The 25,792-nt window shown below is 43.4% G+C and overlaps 2 protein-coding genes across 2 annotated transcripts; one reads left to right on the top strand and one right to left on the bottom strand.

The window, feature by feature from the left end:
* Positions 1-495: 495 nt before the first annotated feature.
* LOC124181362 (NACHT and WD repeat domain-containing protein 2) lies at positions 496-12,168 on the bottom strand. Its single transcript, XM_046567865.1, has 25 exons — positions 11,861-12,168; positions 11,666-11,754; positions 11,280-11,396; positions 11,016-11,219; positions 9,370-9,514; positions 9,045-9,270; positions 8,767-8,965; positions 8,434-8,676; positions 8,164-8,361; positions 7,954-8,093; positions 7,286-7,888; positions 7,106-7,211; positions 6,864-7,036; positions 6,577-6,796; positions 6,287-6,499; positions 6,019-6,220; positions 5,802-5,925; positions 5,376-5,729; positions 5,083-5,301; positions 4,858-5,004; positions 4,593-4,798; positions 3,175-3,544; positions 2,946-3,104; positions 2,657-2,846; positions 496-1,245 (listed from the first exon to the last, which is right to left on the bottom strand). The coding sequence occupies exons 1-25, from the start codon at positions 11,961-11,963 to the stop codon at positions 1,093-1,095; spliced, it is 5,103 nt and encodes a 1,700-aa protein (XP_046423821.1). The 5' UTR covers positions 11,964-12,168; the 3' UTR covers positions 496-1,092.
* LOC124181357 (transformation/transcription domain-associated protein) lies at positions 2,204-25,479 on the top strand. The gene is made up of 11 exons (XM_046567857.1): positions 2,204-2,466; positions 12,652-12,858; positions 12,930-13,229; positions 13,344-13,538; positions 13,784-22,918; positions 22,996-23,170; positions 23,246-23,477; positions 23,556-23,649; positions 23,724-24,272; positions 24,358-24,571; positions 24,658-25,479. The coding sequence occupies exons 2-11, from the start codon at positions 12,733-12,735 to the stop codon at positions 24,999-25,001; spliced, it is 11,364 nt and encodes a 3,787-aa protein (XP_046423813.1). The 5' UTR covers positions 2,204-2,466; positions 12,652-12,732; the 3' UTR covers positions 25,002-25,479.
* The last annotated feature ends 313 nt before the right edge of the window (positions 25,480-25,792 follow it).

A 25,792-nucleotide genomic window follows, 5' to 3' on the forward strand; every position in this document is an offset into this window, starting at 1 on the left:
AAATTCACTACGATCGATCTTAGGTAACATCTAGCAGTTATAATCATGACAATGATATGTCAGTAATTCTATTTTTATTTTTCTTTCTTGCCAATCATTATTTCTTCAGAGTAATGACAAATAATGATGAAAATAAACAAGCGATGTACAGTGAAATAATTCTGCAAATTAGCTAAACAGTAAAAAAAAAAAAAAATTAAGTAGAATGTTTCACCACAGGGTGAATGTCTTGTGGAAGTAAAATGCGATCGATCAAGAGTCTCTCCTGAAATCTTAATGCAAATATACATATAAGAAAATCTGGAACTGAAGTTTTTGTTATTTTTTTTTGTTGGATAATATATATATAGATATACATATATATTTATTTGTAAAACATTATTAAAGAGAAAGAGAGCATATAGTGTGTTGTCACGTAAAATTTAAATTAATTATAAATAGTATCTTTGTATTGCAGAACGGTTGTTTTGTTGTGAATATTTTTTTTCCGCTACATTTTGTTTCTTCAAATGCATTGATCTGAACCCACATCATCGATTCAATTACGCAGCTACACCGAGTTATATCCTGCGACATTGTTATCAGCCGTTGTCGCCGTCTTTGTCATCCTTATTAAAATGCAAGGTTATTACATGTACCAAGGCGAATGGCAAAATATTTACGAAGTGTAAACATTTGAAATATTGAAGTTTGAAGGAAGCGTGAAAAAGTGAGAGAAAGTGAAAGAGAGAATTAGAATAAATAAATGAAAAAATAAACAAACAATTATACAAATTCGATATTCGCTAAAAGACAGAAATAAATATTACTATAAATTCCGTATTTCATGTCTTAAAATTACAATTGCATTTTCGTTTCTTTCCCTTAGCATATTGTATATAATTTATGAATGTCTATAAATTCATCTCAATATATCAACGATTATAATAATTTATCAGTTTGCCAATAATATGTATATTATCTATGCTCAACTCTTAGCTTGAAAATTATGCACCAGGCATAACACGCCAATATAAGTTTTGCTACAAGCCAGGTATTCTCATTGCCAATAACTAGATGCAACGAGTACGAATCATATAATTGTAAGGCAGCCTACTGATCCGCCTCTTCATCAGTCGCATCGTTTTCCTCAACAAATGCATTGTTCTTCCTCACAACGTGCACTAGATCGTGCGTTACCCTTGCTATTCTAGCCGCCGCCTTGAATTTTGTCGCTGCTCGCTGCTTCTCCATCTTCTTTTTCCACTGAAAGTAAATATTACATAATTAATAATATACAGGTTGGCTGTACACATGATTTGAATTTAATTTCGTTTCGCGGTTTTGAAGACGCGCAACTCGAAATGAGATATATGTATATGTATATATGTATATGTAGATGTATATATATATATATATATATACATATACATATATCTCATTTCGAGTTGCGCGTCTTCATATATATATATGTATACGCATAGTATACTCTTTGGCGGAACAAAGTTACCGACCGTACGGTCAGGACCGTATTTGTACGGTAATTTCGCCTCCTGTACGGGCACGCTAAATGTACGGTCATGGAAAAATTTTAGGAATTTAGGTCATTTTTTGGCTAGCCTCTGATATTGTAAAAGAATCAAGTACAGAAGTATAAACTGTCTCAGTAATTCACATTCCTGGTTATATTAGTTCAATTATTCTCCAAGTCTCCAGCAACTGCTTCGTGTAATTGAAAAATTCACAACCTTTAGCGTTAGTGTGAAATATTTTTTAACGTAAAACTGACAATAATGTGGTTGAAACTTATCTGGTCCTTGAGAAAAGAAGCAACATTGTGGCAATTGTACGACCATAAAATATAAAGAACAAAAATGTACTCCGCGAAATCTTTGTACGGTCCTGAAATTTCAAAGTACGATTCATTTTCACATCGAGTACGACTTGTCGCCACCAGAGGGTTGCCACCACTGGGCCGGGAGCATAGACTTATAAAGATAGACTGACCGCGCTTATGAGCCGCTTGAAGGCGGTAGAGGAGAATGAGGCGAAATTATGCGCCTATATCTATAGCTGTTCCACTACCACTGCTCCGTTGTCTTCCACCATGACGCCGAATGAAAAGCGAGAGCACTACTCCCGGTATATCTCTGTCCTTTATATGTAATTGTCAGTGCCTCTTATAGGAACGCTCAGTCTATCGTTATAAGTCTATGGCCGGGAGGCGAACGAAGCAGATGGAAGATGCGAGTGCGAGTTATGTCGCACAATTTCGCGGCGTTCGGAGCCTGTACGGTATATTTGCGTTTTTATATTCAATAAACAAACAAACATAGTGCGGAAAAGTAGACAATTGTGTTGTGCGATGTGAATCCGCTTGTGAAGGTGTGAACGAAATGTTTCGGAAGTACGAGAGACTTTCAACTATGTGCAAGAAGTTACCGAGATCGAGGTTAGGGTCTGCCGTGCGTCATCATACCGAAGAAGGTTAGTAACTATGTTATGTCGCTTCATTTCACCCACGATTCAATCCGAATTTTCACCCTTGCTCAATCTCCGATCTCGCGACGAATATTATAACACCTTTTTGTATATTCTAACTTCATCTCGCAATTTTTTCTCCGTCGCGTTCATAACCTCTAATAAACATGCGCTTTTCTTTATCATCTCGTTTCACCTGCTCGTCTCGCGACGGTAAGTTCAACAAGTAATCCTTCATTTCTGGTTTCTGCGGGTCTGCGATTGCCAGCACCGATACACATCCATCAACGGTCCCCAGTACTATGCTTTTTCCATCGTACGTGCTGTCGATTGCGCTCAATTCTGCTTGGACTCTGTAGTTGGCTATCATCTCGCAGTCTGAAGATCTGTGGGAATAAAAATGGAATTAAAGCATTATTTATTGTTGAAGTAAATCATCTTGTTATGTATTTGTCAGAACTATTACTTTTGAATGGTTTCTTTACCTGAATACTCTAATTGTTTTGCGACCACTGTGATAGTAGAGTACGTAGTCATCCGTTCTGTTGAACATTGAAATGACAGTGAAAACACCCTCAGCAACTTTTGGTATGTAGGTCTTGACGGTAGTTCCTTTCTTCAGTTCGATGAGATCGAGACCACCCCTGTTTAAAATAAAAATTACATAAACTGCCACGAGATAAGGAATTGGTAATTGAACTACAAATTTTTTACCTGCTGGGAGCATATAAAGTGTGTTTGCCATCCTTGCTGATATTCCCGCTCCACTTGGGCACCGATCTGATGATTTTCTTCTTGTTTATGTCCATGATGCTTCCTTTATCCGAGCCGATTATACCAACCCAATGCGCACGGTGTGGCATTGGTACTATGCTTGTTATGTCTTTGAGTCCCGGTATTTTAACCGGTATTCTATTGACCAGGACCCCTGTTTTTGCGTTGTAAACAATCACACAGTCTCGGTTACCTTTGTCAGCTGCCGGTACGACTAGGTTCGCACCATCCGAGGTCAGAACAGCTTGTCTGAACGGTACTCCTGTTTGACTTTTCACTGGATATTCCAACGAGAACATTGTTCTTCCATCTATTGAGTAGACTTAAAATTAGTTTCAATTTGGTTCCTTATACACTGGATTTAGTAGACTTTACACGCTGATCTTTGTGAACCTAGCACCCGACTTGAAAAAACCTAACTATTTTTTTGTTGATTCTTGTAGGTTTTTGTAGGTAGTTGTTTGTAGTAAGAATGATTTCGTTTGTAGTAGCGCCAAAAAAAAAATATAAGGGGTTGAAAAAATGTCTGCACCCCATTTTGAAAAAAATCGAATTTGTCGGTAGTTTTCCGTACAGAATCGTTTGCAGTTGATTGTAGTGAAGATATTTTACTTTGTAGTAAAAAAGAAAGAAAAATACATTTTTTTTTTTATAGCTAGAATTTCTGTGGCCCTGCTGTCAACTAATGTTTCGGAATCTTTTGCAGTTGTTTGTAGTACAATTTTTTTCGTTTAAAATTCCTCCAAAATTTACTACAAACGTCCTACTCGCTTCGGAAACGTTTGTAGTTGTTTGTAGTACTGATTTTTTCGTTTGTATTTCCTTGGAAATTTACTACAAACATCCTACTCGCTTCAGAATCGTTTGTAGTTGTTTGAAGTACCGATTTTTTCGTTTGTAGTTCCTTGGGAATTTACTACAAACGTCCTACTCGCTTCAGTATCGTTTGTAGTTGTTTGTAGTACCATTTTTTTCGAGGAATTTTAAACGAAAAAAATTGTACTACAAGCAAATACAAAAGATTCCGAAACATTAGTTGACAGCAGGGCCACAGAAATTCTAACTGAAAAAAAAACAAACTATTTTTCTTTCCTTTTTACTACAAACGAAAATATCTTCACTACAATCAACTACAAACGATTCTGTACGGAAAACCATCGATAAATTCGATTTTTTTCAAAATGGGGTGCTGACATTTTTTCAACCCCTTATATTTTTTTTTTTTGGCGCTACTACAACCGAAATCATTGTTACTACAAACAACTACCTCCAAAAACCTACAAGAATCAACAAAAAATAGTTAGGTTTTTTCAAGTCGGGTGCTAGGTTCACATAGGTTACACGCTGCTCTCGATTACCTGGAATATTTCTGACGACAAGAGTAGCCGTTGTTCTAACGCTTTCAACACCCGGAGGATTGCTCGGTCTTGATACAGCTAGGAATTTGCTGGTCTCAGGAATCAGCGTAAGCTGGCGTACGCCTGGCTGCTCTTCCTTGAATAAGACTTGTTCTGTTATTCTGTTCCATATCAAAACGTTTCCAGACTCGGTGGAGACGATATACCTGAAAATTTTTCCAAGGTATTATCACATCTTTGACAGTGGTATATATAGTCTACCCACTTTCCATTGTGTGTGATGCAGGCATGAGTCACTATCGCTCCCAGTGGGCTGTCAGCCAATTTGGAAATCAGACGTCCTGATTGGAGATTCCAAATCCCAACGCAGCCTCTGGTGACTGTAGCAGCCAAGTTGCAGTGCTCCGCAAGGCTGTTGGTGTATTGAAATGATGTTATATAGGTTGAAGTGAATATTTAGGGCCAGAGGGATGTTGAAGATTATTGTCACCTGATCGAGTCTATCTGTAGCTCGTGTCTGTCAATAACGTGAACCTGTTCGAATATATTGTTGATATTCCAAACCTTCACGCTTCTGTCTATACTCGATGTTATAACGCTGTTCCAATTACCGATTGTCAACGGTTCGAGTTGAATTATCCTAGCGAAATGGGCGTCGAGCACTTTAACGAGAGCCGACGTCTCGAGGCTCCAAACGTATAAATTTTTTCTGCGTATGAGAATGGCATAAGTGACAACGATAAGAGTTTTACATGGAAAAAGCTAAGACTATTTTTTTTTCACCTTACTCCTGCCACCGCGTAATTCTTGGTCCCACTTATCATTATCGAATTCGAACACATCATCCGCGTGCTTATGTTCCTGATGCCGTTCGGTAGCATCATTACGATAGCGTCGCTTTTGCTCTCGAGGAACCATACGACGAAGCCATTTCCCGAAGTCCCGAGGAGCGTCTCTTCGTCACGGTCCAGTTTCAGCTGGAGTAGATACTCGACGTCGTCGTTGTGAGCGCGAGGCATTTCGCAAACCTTTTCCCAGTATGAGGAACTCTTTTCGCAAATGTATTTCGTCACGCGGTAATCGTTCTTCGTTGAACATGCGTAGAGGGTCTTCTTGTCGCTGGTCATCACCATCGCGCTGTGGCCAAAATGCGTCTATTGTTATTATCTAGATCGAAGAGGAAAAGTATAGAGCACAGTTATTTTTTACCTGTGAAACTCGAACGGGTCCAGTGCTCCCTTCGAACGATACGCGTGAAGGAGCATCGCTGAGTCTTCCAAGTTTCCTGACCAGAATATTATCCTGTACTCGCTGAGCGTAGTGTACTCCAGATCTGTAACCAAAAGGGAATACATCCGCGTTTTAAGGTAGTCGTGATTTAAAGTTGAAAGTAAGAAGCAAAGTGAACCAGCAAATATCATCTTACGCAATATTTGCCACTGATTGGAATCTTCGGGTGTCGTGTGATTGCCCAATAAATTTCCTCTCAGATCAAACTTGCACCAACCCATTCGCCCGAATATGAATACATACTGGTTCATCAGATGGACGCCGTATACTGGCTCCTCGTTTGGCAAAGGGTTACTTATCGTGACGAACTCGCTGGTCAACGTGTTCAGAACAACGATCTACGGGTGACATTGCAAAAATTAAAAAATATCGATTCGGTTCTTGTTAAAAAATTCTGAGGATACCTGATTGTTGTTTGTGTAAGCGGCGGCGTATCTGTTGTCTGGACTCAGAACCAGCTGCTGCATTATGCCCTCAATCCCTGGATTGACGTCTCTCGTCATGTCACTGGTGCTTAGGTCCCATGTTATGAATCGATTTGATATCGAGACGATATATCGGAAGTCCGACGTCAGGCAAAAACCGAAAACCGCGAATTGATGCCCCTCCAAAGAATACTGCGTGAAAAAAGGGAGTAAAAAATGATTGATCAACCCAAGTTTTTGAGAGCTTGTCGGGGGTGTTTATTGTCTACCTTCAACGGTCCGCCGGGGGTGTGGAGGCAATGGTAGAGCGGTAACAAGGCGCAGTCTTTGGCCCCATCCTTGTCGCACGCCATCAGCAACATCTTGACGTTGACGTTACCTCCTATCTCTGGAAGAAGCCGACCCACAAGTTGCGGGGCCAACATGTCTGGATGATTGCCTAGAATAGCACCTCCTAATCGCAGTGCGTCAGCGACGAGCATCAACTCTCTATAGAAATCGATGATAAGAGATGATACGAACAATGATTGATACGGGGATTTGCGGAGTTACTCACCTGACCAGGTTTTGATCGTCGATATTATTGCACGCGTCTTCAAAGTCCGATAATACAGCCTGCAGAGGACAGGAGCTCAGCTTCGCGTGAAGCCACTCATAGTTGAAGAGGACATTTTCGAATAGATCCTTGAATCTCCGTGCTCTGACCAAGTGGTATGGCAATTCGCCAAACTAGAATGAACAGAAGAAAGTTGTTAGAACTGACTGTTTACAAGCTACAAGGAAGGCAGTTGTTTATACCTTTCTCAAGTTATATCTCGAGAGCTTTCCTTCCTTTGAGTAAAACGCCAGCGGCTGTTCAGGCACCTTTCGATCTGCGATACCCTCTTTGTCGGTCAGGTTGAATCTGGAAAAAGGGCGATAGGTACTTGCGAATTTGATTTTCGAATGGAAAATGATGACGAAGTTGTGTATCGGTACCTGTGCCTCTGTATCTCAGTGTATTTGAAAGGCTTCGGTTTTCCGCCTCCCCATATACCGAGGTAGTAGTCAGCGATCATTGAGTGAAAGTACATCGCCATATTCATGTTTTTGAAGTACCTCTCCTTGGCCGTGTCTCGAAATTGCCTGTGGTACCAGTTCATTACGCTGACACCGTCAGCTTCTCTCTCGCTTAGGTAGTTGGGCAGGTCGTTTCTTATCCTAGTCCAAAGAAGTGGCGGTATCCTCCTCACCGGTGGAAGATGGTACTGGTAAACGTCGTCGAGTACTTTGTCGTCGAGGGAAATAAGATCCTCAAGCTCAGACTCGGACAGGCCTGATTTCGCCGCGGTGATGTAGGCTAGCGCGTGAAAGACCAAAATTCTACCGTGCTGTTTCTCTATCCTCTCAAACAGCATCATTATGCTATCCATCACTGTACTCGCGAGGTGGGTGTCGGCCGGTTTGGTGTAGCTTCTCCATCGGCATATCTCAGCGAATACCAGCTTCACGAATATTGGTAAAGAACACTTCGCTATGGCGTTCGCCACCAGACGCCACTGGTAGTTGTTCAGATCACGGTGCGCCGTTTTCATCCACATCCTATGCACCCGTTGCAAAAACGATGAAGACGTAGTAACGTACTGCAGAAAGTGCTGCCGACTTACCTTATCACGTCCATCGCCAGGTCTTCTCCGAGCGCTGTTACCTCTATGAAACTATCCTCCGTGTCTATCATTCTACGCAACAAATGATAGTCCCGTGAAATTGTCGGGTTCGTTTCTTCCGCCGCGCAGGACAGGATCATCTGATGATCATTGTTTACGAATTATCATGAGACGCGTCTTCTCCGTGTGCAATAGTTGCGGAACACCTACCTTGCAGTTATGAGGCAACCTGGTCGGTAGCCACGACAGTTTGTTTCCCTGGGTTCCCGTGAGTTGATCAACGCTGTCCAAGAACAGCAGTATCGGTTGTTCAGGACTAGCCAGTGTCAGTAAGTGCTTGAAGTGGGCGGTGAGGGGAACCAAATCGTCGGGAATGTCTTCGAAGGGTAGCATGAAGTTGTACGATATCTGCGCAACGGTGCACACGTGGATTTCAATGGTGAAGATTACAACTATTGCATAGTGGAATAAGGTAAATACCTGCTGGCAGATTGATATCAAGGTCGGCGTGAGCGCGCTGCTGTCTGGCGTGGTCCCCAGGAACCTGATTATGCTTATAGGTTTCTTACCCACCAGCCAAGTGGTGTGTGTTAAACCTGCGCTCTTTGCCAGGAGAGACGTTTTACCGCAACCTCCTTCGCCGTATAAGACAAGCGGCTTTTCACCCTCGTCAAGCATGTACGCTTTTATTCTCTCCAGAGTGTCTTCTCTGCCGTAAAATACCTGCGACGGATTGTTGGGTGGGTTTTTATTTACCGATTTTGTCTCTACGTCCTGTGATGTAATATATCGTTTTTCGAAATTTCATCCCACCTTTACGGAGTTGTTGCACGCGTGGAGGTGCTGCAGTATTTCCGTTATTATTTGACCCTGCGCCGAACTGTCCTCCTTTCGCATAGCCCGATCTACCAGTTTAACTATGTTTCGGTAGAAGTGAGTTATGAAGTGTTGTAAGTATGCTCCGTGTGTTTCCGGGTCCAGACCTTCCCTCCCGATCCACTCGACCGTGTACCTTCAAGCCAATATTACAAAACAATAGTTCACCACGGTCTTGGAGATAGGTAGAAACGTAAATCACGACATCCACAAACCTCTGTAAATTCACACTCTCTATCTTGTTTGGTAATCTTTCGTCTCTCAGGTCGGCGAGTAGTCGCGATGCTTCGTTGTCCAAGCTTCTGTTCAGTATGTCGAGGAAGAGGCCTGCTTTTCTTAAATTTTGGAGATTAATATTGTTTATGTACCTGACGTAAGCCAGGCAGTGGTTTTTGGTGTTCTTCACATTCAGGATACCGTTTATCACCTCTCTCTCAGTAACTGAAAGTGGGAATAGAAAATAGAATTGACTGCACCAATCAAGTCGTTGACATTTGTTTTTTCTCCAATATAACTTGGCCAGCCATTAACGACCCTCACCGGACATGAAATAGTTGTGCATCGTGTCTTTGTCGAACTTTCCACTGTTGTAGAGAGACTGAGCTCCCTTTCGAAATAACTTTTGCATCTTTGTCATCGTGTCCCACCAAATAGCCTGGTCCTCCTGTTGTAGTTTCGGGATTCTCTTCAAGGGGGAAAAGCATATAAGAACTTACATTCTTTGATTATTGTCAAATATAGGTTGTGCCCGTAATTCTGTCTGTTAAGTTGACACAATAAAACACGCAGAATTACAAACAACAATATAGTGTTAAAGCAGTATTAAACAGTATACCGGGTGTCCCATTTTAATCTTACATCTAAATTATCTCGAAAAATATTGCTCTGATCAAATTTTGTTTGAAACAAAAGTTTTAGAGTTCAAAGGGGGACGTTCAAAAACAATTTTGTTGAAGGTCCCAAATTTACAATAGCGACGCTACGATGGCTGACATGGTTTTTTTTAAGGGAAACCTAACTTTTTTTTATGACAAAACAATGCATTGCATTGAAACTAACAACTTTTGTAAGAAACATTTTTCGATTCAGATTGTGGTTTTCATGTTGGAACTCCATTTTTGACTATTTAGCGCTGTCCGGAAGGTACCATACAAAACCCATGTTTGGGTTTGTTTGGGTTTGTTTGGGTTTGTTTGGGTTTGTTTGGGTTTGTTTGGGTTCGTTTGGGTTTATTTGGGTTTGTTTGGGTTTTGTATGGTACCTTCCGGACAGCGCTAAATAGTCAAAAATGGAGTTCCAACATGAAAACCACAATCTGAATCGAAAAATGTTTCTTACAAAAGTTGTTAGTTTCAATGCAATGCATTGTTTTGTCATAAAAAAAAGTTAGGTTTCCCTTAAAAAAAACCATGTCAGCCATCGTAGCGTCGCTATTGTAAATTTGGGACCTTCAACAAAATTTTTTTTGAACGTCCCCCTTTGAACTCTAAAACTTTTGTTTCAAACAAAATTTGATCAGAGCAATATTTTTCGAGATAATTTAGATGTAAGATTAAAATGGGACACCCGGTAGTATATTACTGCTCCTTTGTTGCTAATTAATTTCAGTAGTGCCGATTTTATTGTTGGACATATTTTTCTTGAAAATGGTAATTGTGCTGACTTGATTCTTGAGCTAACACAAACACTCGATTTTTTTTGTTTCGTCAGGATGGCCAAATTTAGTACCCTTTCGTTGGTAATTTGTTGCTTTACTTTTAATTTCGTTGTGCCATCTATTTTTGAAAAAATGAATATTTCTGATTTTACATGCATGTTCGTGAAAAATCGTTATTCCGCAGCATCATATTGTCTGAAATTTAGTCAACCAAACCATCCTAAAAAAAAACGTACTCATATTCTGAAAAGCCAACTTGCTGAAGTCTTTCTAAGATTGCACAATAATGAATATTTCCCCGATGTTTCCTTTCGTCAACCTCATGATTAAACATGAAAAAAAAATTCGACTGGTCGTATTAGCTCAAGTATCAAGTCAGTACAAGCACCATTTTCAAAAAAATATATGCAGCTAAAAAAATGGTGATAGCGTAAATATTTAGCAACGAAATAGCACTAAATTACTACACTTGTTTGGGTTCTTTGTGAATGTGCTCATTGCTTGTTTCAGCTTAATTTACGTCGCGTACTTTGTTGTTAAAGTTCTTCAAGATCGACGATATCGGTTGCAACACGCTTGTCGGAGGCACCGCGTTGCTATCCTTCTTGTACCAAGTGTCCAAAACGTTCACGTCCATTCCTTGGCTTTCCAATTCCATTCTCAGCATCTCGAGTTCAGAACTCAAGACGTAGGTGGGTATTGGACGGTACCCGTATTTCTGACCCAAGAACACCTACGAGGGTTTAAATATGTAGTCTTGATTTTGGCAATGACCATTACATCGAATTCCTACCACAAAATTCGGCCCCATGGACAGTCGCTGGCAATTTTCTATTTCCCTCATGCAGAGTTCCGTTGTCATGTGATCGTCCGTTGCTTCGTCTCTGACTCCCCATCTCATGTCCACCACCTAGCAATGGAATCGTTAATTTTGGTATCGGGTATTCATTCGATTTTACTGTGTAACCTCTGTTTTAGACGTGATATTTAGCGCCTCTTTGTTCTGGTACCTGGCACCTGCAGGTACCAGCCATCAGTAAAATCAATTCTCAGTCGAAATTGCACGAATTTCTAGGTCACGGCTGTGAGTGTATACCATGTACATATGTGCGTGTAAAACTTACAGTCTTCGTATGTCGTACTGGAAGTACTTTTACAATTTGATAATTATTTTTTCACCTGAAACTCGAGTCCATGTTTTTCTCGACAGTAGTCTTTCAGCTTCGGGTAGCACTGTGCCATCAACGTATTTCTTTCCATAGTCGTATCTACGAGTATAAAGTATGAGAACAGGTTTTTTCAAAATTTAGAAGAAAAAGTAAATACTTGGGTGGAATTTTACTGGTAACGACGCGCGTGGAGTCTGAGACTTACCCGTGAATGTCGAGCTCGTGAATATTCTGACAATTTTCGAGCTCACCGGCGGCAGGGATTTTAGAGATCCAGAAAAAATTGAGTCGATCGTTTTCTCATCCATTTTGCTATCCGGTTATTATTACTCCTTGTTCCTTGTATTATGATGATTCAGATGCGGCGATAAGAAACTTGCGTTACTTTCATGATAGGTATTCTGTTCCTTGTATCTCGGAGGGTCACAATTCTCGTAACGATGATCAAACTTGGTAATTACTTTCTGCCTTGAGTCTCATGTTCCGACACAGTTCGACAGCGGCAAGTATTCTCGCGCAGAATAACACCGGGGATGGTTCGGGAATGTGCAGGAATTCAACAAAGTCGTTGCCAAGGGTTGTTTACGGCGTTATATAACTACACATATATTACTGCACGGCTATCCACCGAGGCAGATTAATTCAGCGATAGGATTGCAGCTCGTGCACCTCCGTTAATTATCTATTCCGCGAATCGTTATTGATAAAATGATGCTTGTTGAGGAGGTTTCTATGTAGGTTTATGGGAAAATAAATTATGACGGGTATTGAAATTATGCAAACAGGGTCAGTGGAGGAGTCAACGTCAACGCTGGCAGGGTAATGTTTGAACAATTTGAAAACGGGGTGATTTATGGTGCTGTCAAAAGTTTTTATCTCATTACGTGTATGTCGTTGATGCAGATAATGACTAGGTATGCATGCTGGGAGGGAATGTGCACGATGGAAAATGATGTGAATTTATAATCAATTTTGATTATGGATTCGGTTTTACAGATTCTTCGCGTGGGTGAAGAACTGTTAGCAACGGTTAATTGATAAAAGTATCGTGACATACTTTATAAATAATCTCTCACCATGGCTCCGCCGGATCCATCGATGCAGATGAACACCTATCGGTCGTACGTGACCATGCTGGCTGACCCTGGCTCAAAGGACGAACTGAAGCTTAAGGCAGCACAAGAGTTGTCTGAAAACTTTGAGGTGAGCTTGGTTGATAAGTTTTACAATCGTCCAAAGGATTTGCTGATGGAATGTCGATATGGTTGTTTTAGGTGATCATGTGTTCGCCCCAGTACCCAGCATTCCTCGACCATTTGATGAAAATATTTTTGAAAATCCTACAAGACGGAGAGCCGCATTTCATATCGGAGTACAACATACAGCAGGTCCGGAAGCTCATATTAGAAATGATACACAGGCTGCCAACGAACGAGTATCTCAGAACGTACGTTAAGCAGATACTTAGCTTGATGCTGAAGCTGTTGGAAACTGAGAACGAAGAGAACATACTGGTTTGCCTGAGGATCATTATCGAGCTACACAAGCAGTACAGACCCACCTTTAATCCCGAGGTAATAACATAGCGATTGTAATACCGATCAGATATGTAAAATGTCTGGAAATTTCTCGCTATGAAAAATCATGACATTTAATTGTATACATGTTTTAATCTACGCTCCTTACAGATTCAACATTTTTTACAATTCGTCAAATCGATATACAGTGAACTTCCGACACATTTACCGAATATATTTGAGCCTAGACCAGCCCTCAAAGTTAAGGACTTGTCCGAAATAAACATTGAAGCCCTGTTAACTGAAACATTTACTATCACCACCATTCAGTGCGGGGAGAAAGCTGCAGACGGCACCGTTGTCACCGTGAGTATTAATAACACTAGTTAACTGTGGTTTTGTCGCTCTTGATATTTGAACGAAATTGAAGTACAGTGTAAACGTTCTACAGAGAATATTCTACAGGGTCTCTTTTAGTATGTACTCACTCTGTATGATTTTTGTTTTGTAGGATCGCACTCTACAAAATAAAATTTCTCGAGAATATTTTCTGTAGGATATATTTTTATAGAACCAAATGCCTCTGAAAATCATGATATTTTCTTTTCCAGTACAATCTAATACCGAAGGCAGTGTTGTCTTTAAAAGTACTTCAAGAATTGCCGATAATTGTGGTATTGATGTACCAAATATACAAGCAGAACGTCCATCAGGACGTGTCGGATTTCATACCGCTGATAATGACAACAATAACGCTTCAACCGAGCCTCCAGCACAGAGCATCGCCTGGCTTCAACAAGGAAGTATTCGTCGATTTCATGGGCGCCCAGATAAAGACGCTCTCGTTTCTCGCATATATAATAAGAATTTACCAGGACGTAGTATCTCAACACAGTGCGATGATGGTGAAAGGCATGCTGGGACTACTCACCCTGTGTCCAATGGAAGTGGCGCATCTGCGAAAAGAACTGCTTATAGCTGCCAGGCACATTCTCGCAACTGATTTGAGGAACAAGTTCGTTCCCCACATGGAACGCCTCTTTGATGAGGACGTTCTCCTGGGTCACGGTTGGACGACTCACGAGTCCCTCCGGCCGTTGGCTTATTCGACGCTGGCTGATCTCGTCCACCATGTCAGACAGCTTCTGCCCCTTAGTGATCTGGCCAGAGCCGTTCACCTGTTCAGTAAAAACGTCCACGATCAGAGTCTGCCGACCACGATACAGACGATGTCGTGCAAGCTGTTGCTTAACTTGGTTGAATGCATACGTCAGAGATCTGATGCTGAAAACAGCAATCAGGGGAGAGAACTGTTGATGCGGATGCTAGAGGTTTTCGTTTTGAAGTTCAAGACTATAACTAAACTCCAGATGCCGGTACTACTGGGCAAGACCAAGCAGCTTCAGGCGTTGGCGAACGAGACAAAGACCGAGGACACCAAATCGAGCATTGTGGACCTTAACGCGGAGGACAAAGACGCCGGAAAGTCGAAGTTTGGATTCCCCCCATCGCAGGCGATGAACTACAATGTTGCAGATTATAGGAGTCTGGTCAAGACTCTCGTTTGCGGTGTTAAAACAATCACTTGGGGCTGTGCTAATTGTAAATCTGGCGAGGTACCACAGTCGAAACAGTTTCAGCCTAAGGAAACTCTGGTTTTCATCAGACTGGTCAAGTGGGCGCTGCAGGCTCTTGACATTTACACCATCGGACCGCCGGCAGCTGGCGCTATCGCACAACCCGGCAGACCGGCTCAACCGCAAACTGTTAGAACCAAAGAAGAAAAGGAAGTACTCGAGCATTTTAGCGGTGTATTTTCTATGATGAACCCGCAAACGTTTCAGGAAATATTTTCCACTACCATTGACTACATGGTTGAGAGGATATTTAAAAACTGCGCCCTGCAGATAGTCGGCAACTCGTTTCTGGCAAATCCTACAACTTCACCGATATTTGCTACCGTCCTTGTCGAGTATCTGCTTGAGCGGATGGACGACATGGGGTCAAATGTTGAGAGGAGCAACCTCTATTTGAGACTTTTCAAGCTCGTTTTTGGAAGCGTGTCACTATTCCCGGCGGAAAACGAACATATGCTAAGGCCTCATCTTCATCAGATCGTCAATCGTTCAATGGAGCTTGCCATGTCGGCCAAAGAACCTTATAACTATTTTCTACTGCTCAGGGCGCTTTTCCGATCAATCGGTGGTGGTTCACATGATTTACTTTACCAGGAGTTTCTACCACTGCTTCCCAATCTGCTCGAAGGATTGAACAGGCTTCAGTCTGGACTGCATAAACAGCACATGAAAGATCTTTTCGTCGAACTCTGTCTCACGGTTCCTGTACGGCTCAGCTCGCTGCTTCCTTACCTACCGATGCTGATGGACCCGCTCGTCTCGGCACTAAACGGCAGCCATACGCTGGTAAGTCAAGGTCTGAGGACGCTTGAATTATGTGTGGATAATTTGCAGCCGGACTTTTTGTATGAGCACATTCAGCCAGTGAGAGCTGACCTTATGCAAGCGCTGTGGAGAACCTTGAGAAACCCGACGGATCAAGTAGCACACGTGGCGTTCAGAGTTCTGGGTAAATTTGGTGGCGGTAATCGAAAGATGATGATTGAACCACAGAAATTGGAGTATAACGACAGGGAGACAAACTCGCCAGCTATCGTTGCCTTCTTCCACGAATCGGCTAAACCGATCGATTTTCCAGTCGAAAAAGCTATAGAAACCGCATTTGCAGCACTTAAATCTAATACCACTGATCCTTTCTACAGGCGGCAGTGCTGGGAAGTGATACGGTGCTATTTGGCCGCATCTCTCAAACTTGACGACGACAAACTGACACTGTATAAATTGTTTATGCACCCAAGCTTCAAAGAGGGAAGAATACCCCGACAACAAGGTCCGCGGTACAAGTGCAGCGACACCGTGGCGAGGAACGTTCACCAGACCGCGTTAACCGGACTCTTCGTAGCAGCTGCGATAAAGGAACTGCGTCACTCTGTTTTGGGTAACATGGTTGCCTTGGTCAGACACTACACGATGGTAGCTATCGCCCAGCAAGCTGGACCGTTTTGTTTGATGGGGAAACAAATCCGACTTCAGGGGCTTGATCCGTTGGTACTAATCGATGCATTGACAGTGATAATGGGACACGAGGAGAAGGAACTGTGCAAACCGGGAAATCTTGCACTTGTACTAATACTTGAAACTGCTACGAATATCCTGGGCTCAAGGGAACGAGCCTGCCAGTTACCACTGATGGAATATTTGGCCGAGCGGATGTGCTCTTTGTGTTACGAGCGCGCCTGGTACGCGAAATTAGGAGGATGCACGGCGATAAAGTTTTTGTACGAGAGAATGGCGACCAAGTGGGTACTCGATCATTTATTCGTCTTTCTCAAAGCCCTGATGTTCGTCATGATGGATTTAACCGGTGAAGTTTCGAACGGGGCTATTGATATGGCGAAGGGAAACCTCGAGAAGATGCTCAGGGTGTGCGCAAACCCTGGAATTCAAGATGGCAACACTGATCTCACAGAATCTCAGAACAAAAGCCTCTACGAAGTCACTCACGAGCTGGTCAGACAGGTCACATCGCCGCACACGATGGTCCGCGAACAGGCGATGGCATCCTTACGTCTACTCGGTGAAATTCAGAACAAAACTGTCACCGAAGTAATGGAACCGCACAAAGAAGTCTTGGCCGATATGATTCCGCCAAAGAAGCATCTGCTCCGACATCAGCCGGCAAACGCGCAGATCGGTCTCATGGACGGTAATACCTTCTGCACAACACTTGAGCCGCGATTATTCACCATCGATTTAACGGTTGTGGAGCACAAAGTTTTCTTCAAGGAACTTTTAGCACTGAGTGAAGCCGAGGACGCGAATCTGAACAAACTTCCGTGCTACAAATCTGTCTCGAATCTAATACCTTTGAGAAAATCAGCGCTTAAGGCACTGGCCGCTTGCCACTACGTGGTATCTTGTCGTGAGAACATATTCGGCGTGCTTTATAAAGCACTGGAGAAACCGAACGCTGAGTTGCAGGAAGCCGCCTTTGAGTGTATGAAGAAATTTATCGCTGGATTTCAAATTGACATGGAGTCCGTTCACGCGATTATGCGACCGATGCTGTTAACTCTAGGCGATCATAGAAATCTCAGTCTGAATTGTGTCAAGCGACTTTCGTACCTTACCCAACTCTTTCCGAGCACATTCAGCATCACGCTTTGCGAACAGCTGCTTCAGCACCTTAAGAAACTGCTTGAAAACGCTATTCAAGCTCGCAAGGGCGTTTCAAAGTCTGGCGAAAGCGAGCAGAAAATCGCAATCATTATCAGTATATTCCATCAGATACCTGCAGCTACACCGAAGTTTATAGACGTCCTCTGCAGACTTGTTTTACAGACGGAAAAATCACTTCTCGTCGAGGCGTCCAGTCCATTCAGAGTTCCTCTGATGAAATTCCTGCTCAGATATCCAGCCGAAACCTTGAACCTGTTTTTGCACGACAATAATATAAAGGATCAACAATGGAGCAGGTATCTGGAGTTCCTGATCAAGCACAAGGATGGAAAACCGTTCAGAGATGTTCTTCGCAACAGCACAGCTAGACTGACGACCATGCTGTTGGCCCACTCGCAAACAAATTCCAGCCTAACCGCGGCGGAAAAAAGCGAGCTGCAACATCAGGCGGTGCGGATTATATCTATTTTAATTAAATTTGACGAACAATGGTTCTCGACTCAGGGACAGCTCGTTGCTGCGCTGAAGCAAATCTGGTGCAATGACGAATATCAGGCGCTTCACAAAAAAGTTGACAGCGTTGATTTTTGGCACTGGAAAGAGCCAAAGCTAATTGTAAAAATATTATTGCATTACTTCGGACATCGGCCGAACGACATTGACCTTCTGTTCCAACTACTCAGAGCAACCTGTGACAGATTTGTACCGGACTTCCAGTTCCTCAGGGACTTTTTGGAGAACACTGTTGCCCAGGAATACACCGTTGAGTGGAAAAGGAACGCGTTCTTTAGATTTGTCGAACATTTCCCAACCAACAATATGTCTCAAGAGTTGAAAGCCAAGGTTTTGCAGCTCATTATTATACCATGCTTTGCCACCAGCTTCGAGCGTGGAGAGGGACTCAAACTTGTTGGAAGTGCTCCAATGCCGTACCAAGACAATCCAGAGAACGTCGTCTCTGTGTTTATCAGTAAAATAATTGATCCTGACAATCCGTTCGGATTTGCGGACTGCGTGCGCATTTCCTTACTTCAGTTCTCCTGCCTTCTTGTCGAACAAGTCTCACAGCATATCCATGACGTATCGAACAAAAAGCAGGGCACCAAGCTTCGTCGGCTTATGACATTTGCCTGGCCGTGTCTTCTCGGTAAAAATTGCGTCGATCCAGCGACGAGGTACCACGGTCACCTGCTACTGAGTCATATCATAGCGAAATTTGCAATTCACAAACGTATCGTGCTCCAAGTGTTTCATAGCCTTCTAAAGGCGCATGCTGTGGAAGCGAGAAACGTCGTTAGGCAAGCACTGGAAATACTTACACCCGCGATGCCAGTTAGGATGGAAGATGGTAACACGATGCTGACGCATTGGACAAAAAAGATAATCGTTGAAGAGGGACATTCCATGCAGCAACTTTTCCATATTTTGCAGTTGGTTGTGCGCCACTACAAAGTCTATTACCCGGTAAGGCATCAACTGGTACAGCACATGGTGAACTCGATTCAGAGGCTCGGATTCAGCCCGACAGCTACCATCGAGCACAGACGATTGGCCGTCGAATTAGCCGAGGTTATAATTAAGTGGGAGTTACACCGTATCAAGGATGAAGCTGAGAACGTGGAGACCGGCGGTACCGGAACGATGACGGGTGCTGTAAAACGCCCATCGACGGATGACGCGAGTGGGACAAAGCGTCTGGCTGTTCAGGCGACGACAAGCTCCGCCACATTGCCTTTGATAACACCGAAGATAGAACCCGGGGCGACAAAGCCCATTGAAAGAGCTCATGCTGATGCAGTGTTGAACTTCTTGTTACGTCTGGCGTGTCAGGTGAACGACGCTACAACGACGCCGGGTAACCCAGGTGAACAGCTATCCAGACGCTGTGTAACGCTGCTCAAAATGGCACTGAAACCTGACGTGTGGCCACAAACCTGCGACTTGAAACTATCGTGGTTAGACAAAGTATTCGCGAGTGTTGACAACGCTCAGCCAAATTATGGAAACATATGCACTGCCTTGGAGCTGATGACTCTGCTCCTTGGCGTTATGAAGAGAGAACAAATACTGTCGAGCTGTAAACCCTTGCAGAGAGGTTTGGGCGCATGCATTGCGAGCAGCAATACCAAGGTCATTCGATTGGTCCACGGACTCTTGTCTCGCTTGATGACCATTTTTCCAACCGAACCAACCTCGTCGACTGTCGCATCCAAGTACGAAGAGCTTGACACGCTTTACACGACAGTCGGCAAGTTTATATTCGACGGGTTGGCTGCTTACGATAAAAACCCGTCTGCCGCTCCGAGCTCGTTGTTCGGTACACTGATGATGCTCAAGGCAGCCTGCACCAACAATCAGAGTTATATCGACCGTCTGATAACCCCGTTTATGAAGGTCCTTCACAGGATGGCCAAGGATCACCTTCATCCCGCTCAGCCAGAGGCTAACCCGGTTGGCAGCGAACTGCTTATACTTAGTCTCGACTTGGTTAAAAATAGAGTCGTCGTTATGGGGGTAGAAATGCGAAAATCATTCGTTGGCTCGATACTCGTCGGTTTGATAGAAAAAACTCAGGATATCAAAGTGATGAAAGCGATAACAAAGATGCTGGAAGAATGGATGAAAAATAAAAATCCAATCGCGATGAATCAGGCGCCTAGCTTGAGAGAAAAGTCGATATTGCTCGTTAAGATGATGCAGTACGTTGAAAAAAGATTCCCTGATGATCTCGAGCTTAATGGACAGTTCCTTGAGCTGGTGAACTACGTTTACCGTGATGAAACGCTCAAGTCATCTGAATTGACATCGAAACTCGAGCCCGCGTTTTTGTCCGGTTTGCGCTGTATCCAGCCTCACATAAGGGCGAAATTCTTCCAAGTATTTGACGGCTCAATGCGGAGACGCTTGCATGACAGATTACTTTACATCGTTTGCAGCCAGAGCTGGGACGCGATGGGACCACATTACTGGATAAAGCAGTGCATAGAATTGCTGATAGTTACCGCCAGTACAACGACTCAAGTACAGTTAGCGAACGAGGATACTCTGCTACCCAGTATCACGTCTGTAATCAACATGGCCGATAGTGAGGAGCACAAAAATTTCGTAATTTATACATCGGTGAAGGAGGAACCTCGCGATATTTACGAAACTAACGATGTTAAGGACGAAATATTGGATATGGATCTGTCCGGTGGCGATCCGGCTATCGTGACGGAAGAAATCACGTCAGTCAGAAAAGCTACGCTTCAGCAGTCAATCGCCAAGCAAGGGGAGTTCCTCGAAGAGTCAAGGAAGATCCGTACAGAACAACTACTTGTTGCAACAGCCCAGCTTTGCCACATGGATACAAATTTGGCGGAACGCGTCTGGCTTGACACCTTCCCAAGATTGTGGAGCATTCTTGACGAGCACCAGCACAACACTCTAATTGCCGAGATGGTCCCTTTCATATGCAGCGGCACTCACGTTATTCAGAAGGACTGTCATCCCAGCGCTATTGCCACCTTTGTCGAGGCAATGTCGCACTGCGACCCGCCGGTTCCCATAAGACCAGCGCTGATGAAGTACTTGGGTCGGTCGCACAATCTTTGGCACCGAATGACGCTAAGTTTGGAACAGATGGCCTTTGACAATGGTAATAATCAGTTTAAAAATAAGAGAGAATCAGACTGCTATGATTTCGAACCGGACAATAGTCCTCACGCCGAAATCCTCGATTCGCTGTCAGACATGTATTCGCTTTTGTGCGAGGAGGACATGTGGTCCGGACTTTGGCAGAAGCATGCTCACTACAAGGAGACCCTCCAGGCAACCGCTCTGGAGCAGCAAGGTTTCTTCGAGCAGGCTCAAAATGCCTACGATGTCGCCATGACGAAGTTCAAGCAGGACTACGTGGCGACGCCAGCCCCGTTCAAGACCCAGCGTGAAGCTATACTCTGGGACCAGCATTGGATACGATGCGCCAAAGAGTTGAACCAGTGGGATCTGCTCCTCGACTACGGGAGTAAAAAGGCTGAAAAGAATCCTTTCCTCATACTCGAAAGCTCGTGGCGAATACCAAACTGGTCGATGATGAAGGAAGCACTTGCCCAGGTCGAGCATAACTGCCCAAAGGAAATGGCTTGGAAAGTGAACTTGTATCGTGGCTTCTTAGCCATCTGTCATGGCGAGGATCAACACCTCAGCGCTGTCGAGCGGTACGTTGAACTAGCATCCGGGCTTTGTATGAGGGAATGGCGACGGCTTCCCCACATCGTCAGTCACATTCATCTTCCCCTTCTTCAAGCAGCGCAACAAATCATGGAGCTACAGGAAGCGATGCAGATTCATCAAGGTCTCTTACACGGCCGAACTTCATCCTTACATGACATGAAAGCTGTCGTTAAAACTTGGCGGAATCGTCTACCTGTGATCGCTGACGATTTGAGTCACTGGTCTGACATATTCACCTGGAGGCAACATCACTATACCTTCATTTCTAACCACTACGACTCCCAGCAGGATCAGACAACTAATCATTCCATGCTGGGTGTCCACGCATCGGCTCAGGCAATTATCCACTTTGGCAAAATTGCGAGGAAACATAATCTCTCCGGTGTGTGTCTTGACTCCCTCTCCAGAATATACACGATACCGAGTGTTCCTATAGTCGATTGCTTCCAGAAAATAAGACAGCAGGTCAAGTGTTATCTACAGATGGCTTCTATCACTGGAAAAAACGAACTGCAGGAAGGATTGGAAGTCATCGAATCGACGAACCTCAAGTACTTCACGAAGGAGATGACTGCCGAATTTTACGCTCTGAAAGGTATGCTTCTTTCACAAATTGGCCGATCGGACGACGCGAACAAAGCCTTCTCAGCCGCAGTCCAACTCCATGATACCTTGGTGAAGGCTTGGGCTTTATGGGGTGACTACCTTGAGCACATTTTCACACGTGACGCTAGACAAATATCTATTGGCGTAAGCGCGATAACGTGTTTCCTTCACGCGTGCAGACATCAGAACGAGTCCAAGTCCAGGAAATACCTGGCCAAAGTTTTATGGCTGTTAACTTACGACGATGACAAATGCTCCTTGATGGAGGCTGTTGACAAGTATGCGGTTGGGGTGCCACCTATTCAGTGGCTCCCCTGGATACCTCAACTACTCATGTGCCTCGTCAGGCACGAGGGTAACGTCATACTAACCTTGCTCAGTCAAGTGGGACGAATGTTTCCCCAAGCTGTTTACTTCTCGATAAGAACACTCTACTTGACTCTGAAAATCGAACAACGGGAAAGATACAAAAGTGCAGAACTCGCAGCTGGGAAATCTCACGACGGTACTGAAGGAAGAAACGCTGCCGGTGCTTCGGCCCACCAATCTGCACCGGAAACTGCACCCATCAGAGCAACTCCGCCCATGTGGAGGTGTTCGAAGATCATGCACATGCAGCGGGACATTCATCCGACGATCCTCTCCAGTCTTGAGGGGATTGTAGATCAGGTAAAAAATTGTTTCAATAGTCTCTGTTTTCATTTCACAGCGAATATTTGAGTTTTTATCACTTTGTCTTCTTTAAGATGGTTTGGTTCAGAGAGACATGGTACGAAGAGGTGCTCAGACAGCTTAGACAGGGACTGGCCAAGTGCTATGCAATTGCGTTTGAGAATCGTGGTGCGGTTAGCGAGGCAACGATAACACCTCATACTCTTAATTTCGTCAAAAAACTCGTTTCCACATTTGGAATTGGTATTGGTGAGTTGAATTCAGCTGTTAGCTAATTACTATCGTAATGTTTTACGTGATAATATCACCCAATCATCATTGCAGAAAATATTTCCTCTTCTCAAAATGTCAACAACACCTTTGGATCTGCCGCTTCCGAGTCCTTGGCCCGCAGAGCACAGGCTACTGTTCAAGATCCAGTATTCCAGACGATGAAGGGTCAGTTTACGAGTGACTTTGACTTCACCGTACCCGGTGCTAGACTTCTTCACAACCTGATTAGCAAATTGAAGAAGTGGATAAAAATACTTGAGGGAAAGACTAAGCAACTGCCAAAGTACGTGTACAATATATATATATATATAAATGGGTTCCATAAAATTTGCTCACCAACTTACATTTTTCATTTTTATAGGTCATTTTTGATCGAAGAGAAATGCAGATTCCTCAGTAACTTCAGCTTGAAAACAGCGGAGGTCGAGTTGCCCGGAGAATTCTTATTGCCCAAGGTATGGTTGATCAGCGATCCGACACTCTTGCTCCAGTTATTATTCTCTTTCTTATTACTCATTGTTTTCTGCAGCATTCTCATTATTATGTACGAGTCGCTCGTTTCATGCCTCGAGTCGAAGTTGTTCAACGTCACAACACAGCAGCCCGCCGTCTGCGAATTCGGGGTCACAACGGCCGCCTTTATCCTTATCTAGTCGTGAACGACGCTGGATTGGGAGACGCGAGGCGAGAGGAGCGGGTTCTGCAGCTGCTGAGAATGCTAAATCACTACCTTGCAAAGCAGAAAGAAACCTCCCGAAGGTTCCTCCACTTCACTGTACCGAGAGTGATCGCAGTATCGCCGCAGATGCGGCTTGTCGAAGATAATCCAGCCTCCATATCGCTCCTCGACATTTACAAACAGGGCTGCGCCAAACTCGGAATCGAACACGATGCCCCCATCGCCAGGTATTATGAAAGACTCGCTACTGTGCAGGCCAGGGGGGCTCAGGCTAGCCACCAAGTTCTCAGGGACATATTGAAGGAAGTTCAAACCACAATGGTAGCTAGAACCATGCTCCGTGACTGGGCGGTGAAGAGGTTTCCAACAGCAACCGACTACTGGACCTTCAGAAAAATGGTACAGTACAGGGAATTTTGGGTAGTGGCGTCGTGATCTTTGAACGATCGCTATCTCACGTGGTTCTTTCTCTTGGAATTTTCAGTTCACGCTGCAGCTATCGCTCGCCTGCTTCGCCGAGTACGTTCTTCACCTGACGCGGCTAAACCCCGACATGACATACGTTCATCAGGATTCAGGTCTGATAAACGTCGCTTACTTTAAATTCGACGTCGACGATATCTCCGGAGAACTTGACGCTAACAGACCTGTGCCTTTCCGTCTAACACCCAACATTCTTGAGTTTTTGACAAGCACCGGTATGCATTACCTGATTACCATCGTCTTTGACCATTCCCAAGTATACTATTTACCATTTAATTCACTTTTGGTTTCCTTCTCTCAGGTGTTTCCGGTCCGCTCACCGCCAGCGCCATTGCGACCGCTCGATGTTTGGTTCAGCCATCGTTCAAGGTTCATACCATTTTGCGAGCCATTTTACGTGACGAGGTAATTGCCGAACATAGCAAGAAGCAGGAGGATGCTGAGAACGCGTCTCAAGCGCCCCAAGACATGAAGGGAGAACTGCTCATCACTATGGTTACTCGAGCTGTTACGGCGATAGTAACGCGACTCAATTCTCTTGCCAATTTTGACGGTACCGACAGTAAGGTCGGAACTTTAGTTGCCGCAGCTAATAGTCATGACAATTTGTGTAGAATGGATCCGTCGTGGCATCCCTGGCTTTAAAAGGGTGGAACGATACGTTTTCCAGATTACATTTTAGATGTAAATAAAACGACATTTTCTCTGAAAAGAGAAGGTGAAATCGAAATGACGGGGTTGAAATACAACGTGAAGTGTAATATACAGTAATATTATTTTTTTTTTCTCTGAGTGTGTAAGTAAGTGTTTAAGTAATTATTAATTATGTACATCTGTGAACAGTGATTGGTCATTAAACTACAGCATTTAAGTATTGTGAATACTGTGTAAGTGAACGAAATGCCAGCATAATGATGAACGAGAGTGTACGCAACTGTATACCTGTTAGTTAAATACTAATACTATTTTTTTATAAATAGATTACATAATCTTAAGTGCAGAATATAAGTACCTAAAATGGAAAATGAAAACCTATCTCAATCGTAATTATTCAATAGTTTTATTGGGATCTTCAATTGTATATAATGTTACTCGTAAATGGAAATCATTTTTGATATCGTTAGCATTTTTTCCATTTATATCAACAGAAACAAAAAACTGACCCGAATCTTTTCCTGCGCTACTATAAAAAGAGGCGAACCATGCAACAATTGAAATGTGACGTGAATATAATCCACGGCGAAAAACGTTAACCCTCGATTTTGAAATAACCAAATTTTAGTAACACCTTAGTGAACTGGGTTTTTCAACAAAATGTGAAAAGAAAAAAAGAAATATATAAAAAAATTTAACACCCGTGTAATATTTTCGGAAACGAAATCCTCAGCGATTTGAGTTATCCAAACCATGTGCACGGTTTGCATATGACATATCAT

The sequence above is a fragment of the Neodiprion fabricii genome, chromosome 4 (assembly GCF_021155785.1).
Source record: "Neodiprion fabricii isolate iyNeoFabr1 chromosome 4, iyNeoFabr1.1, whole genome shotgun sequence".
Classification (NCBI taxonomy): Eukaryota; Metazoa; Arthropoda; class Insecta; order Hymenoptera; family Diprionidae; genus Neodiprion; species Neodiprion fabricii.

Bases quoted from the DNA above. Each gene is read 5' to 3' on its own strand.
- LOC124181357 (XM_046567857.1), top strand. From the start codon at position 12,733: ATGGCTCCGCCGGATCCATCGATGCAGATGAACACCTATCGGTCGTAC. The intron at 23,171-23,245 runs GTGAGTTGAATT...TCATCATTGCAG, and splicing joins CACATTTGGAATTGGTATTG to AAAATATTTCCTCTTCTCAA. The intron at 24,572-24,657 runs GTATGCATTACC...TCCTTCTCTCAG, and splicing joins TGAGTTTTTGACAAGCACCG to GTGTTTCCGGTCCGCTCACC.
- LOC124181362 (XM_046567865.1), bottom strand. From the start codon at position 11,963: ATGGATGAGAAAACGATCGACTCAATTTTTTCTGGATCTCTAAAATCC. The intron at 11,755-11,860 runs GTAAGTCTCAGA...TTATACTCGTAG, and splicing joins CACGAGCTCGACATTCACGG to ATACGACTATGGAAAGAAAT. The intron at 6,500-6,576 runs GTAGACAATAAA...TTTTTCACGCAG, and splicing joins CCCCCGGCGGACCGTTGAAG to TATTCTTTGGAGGGGCATCA.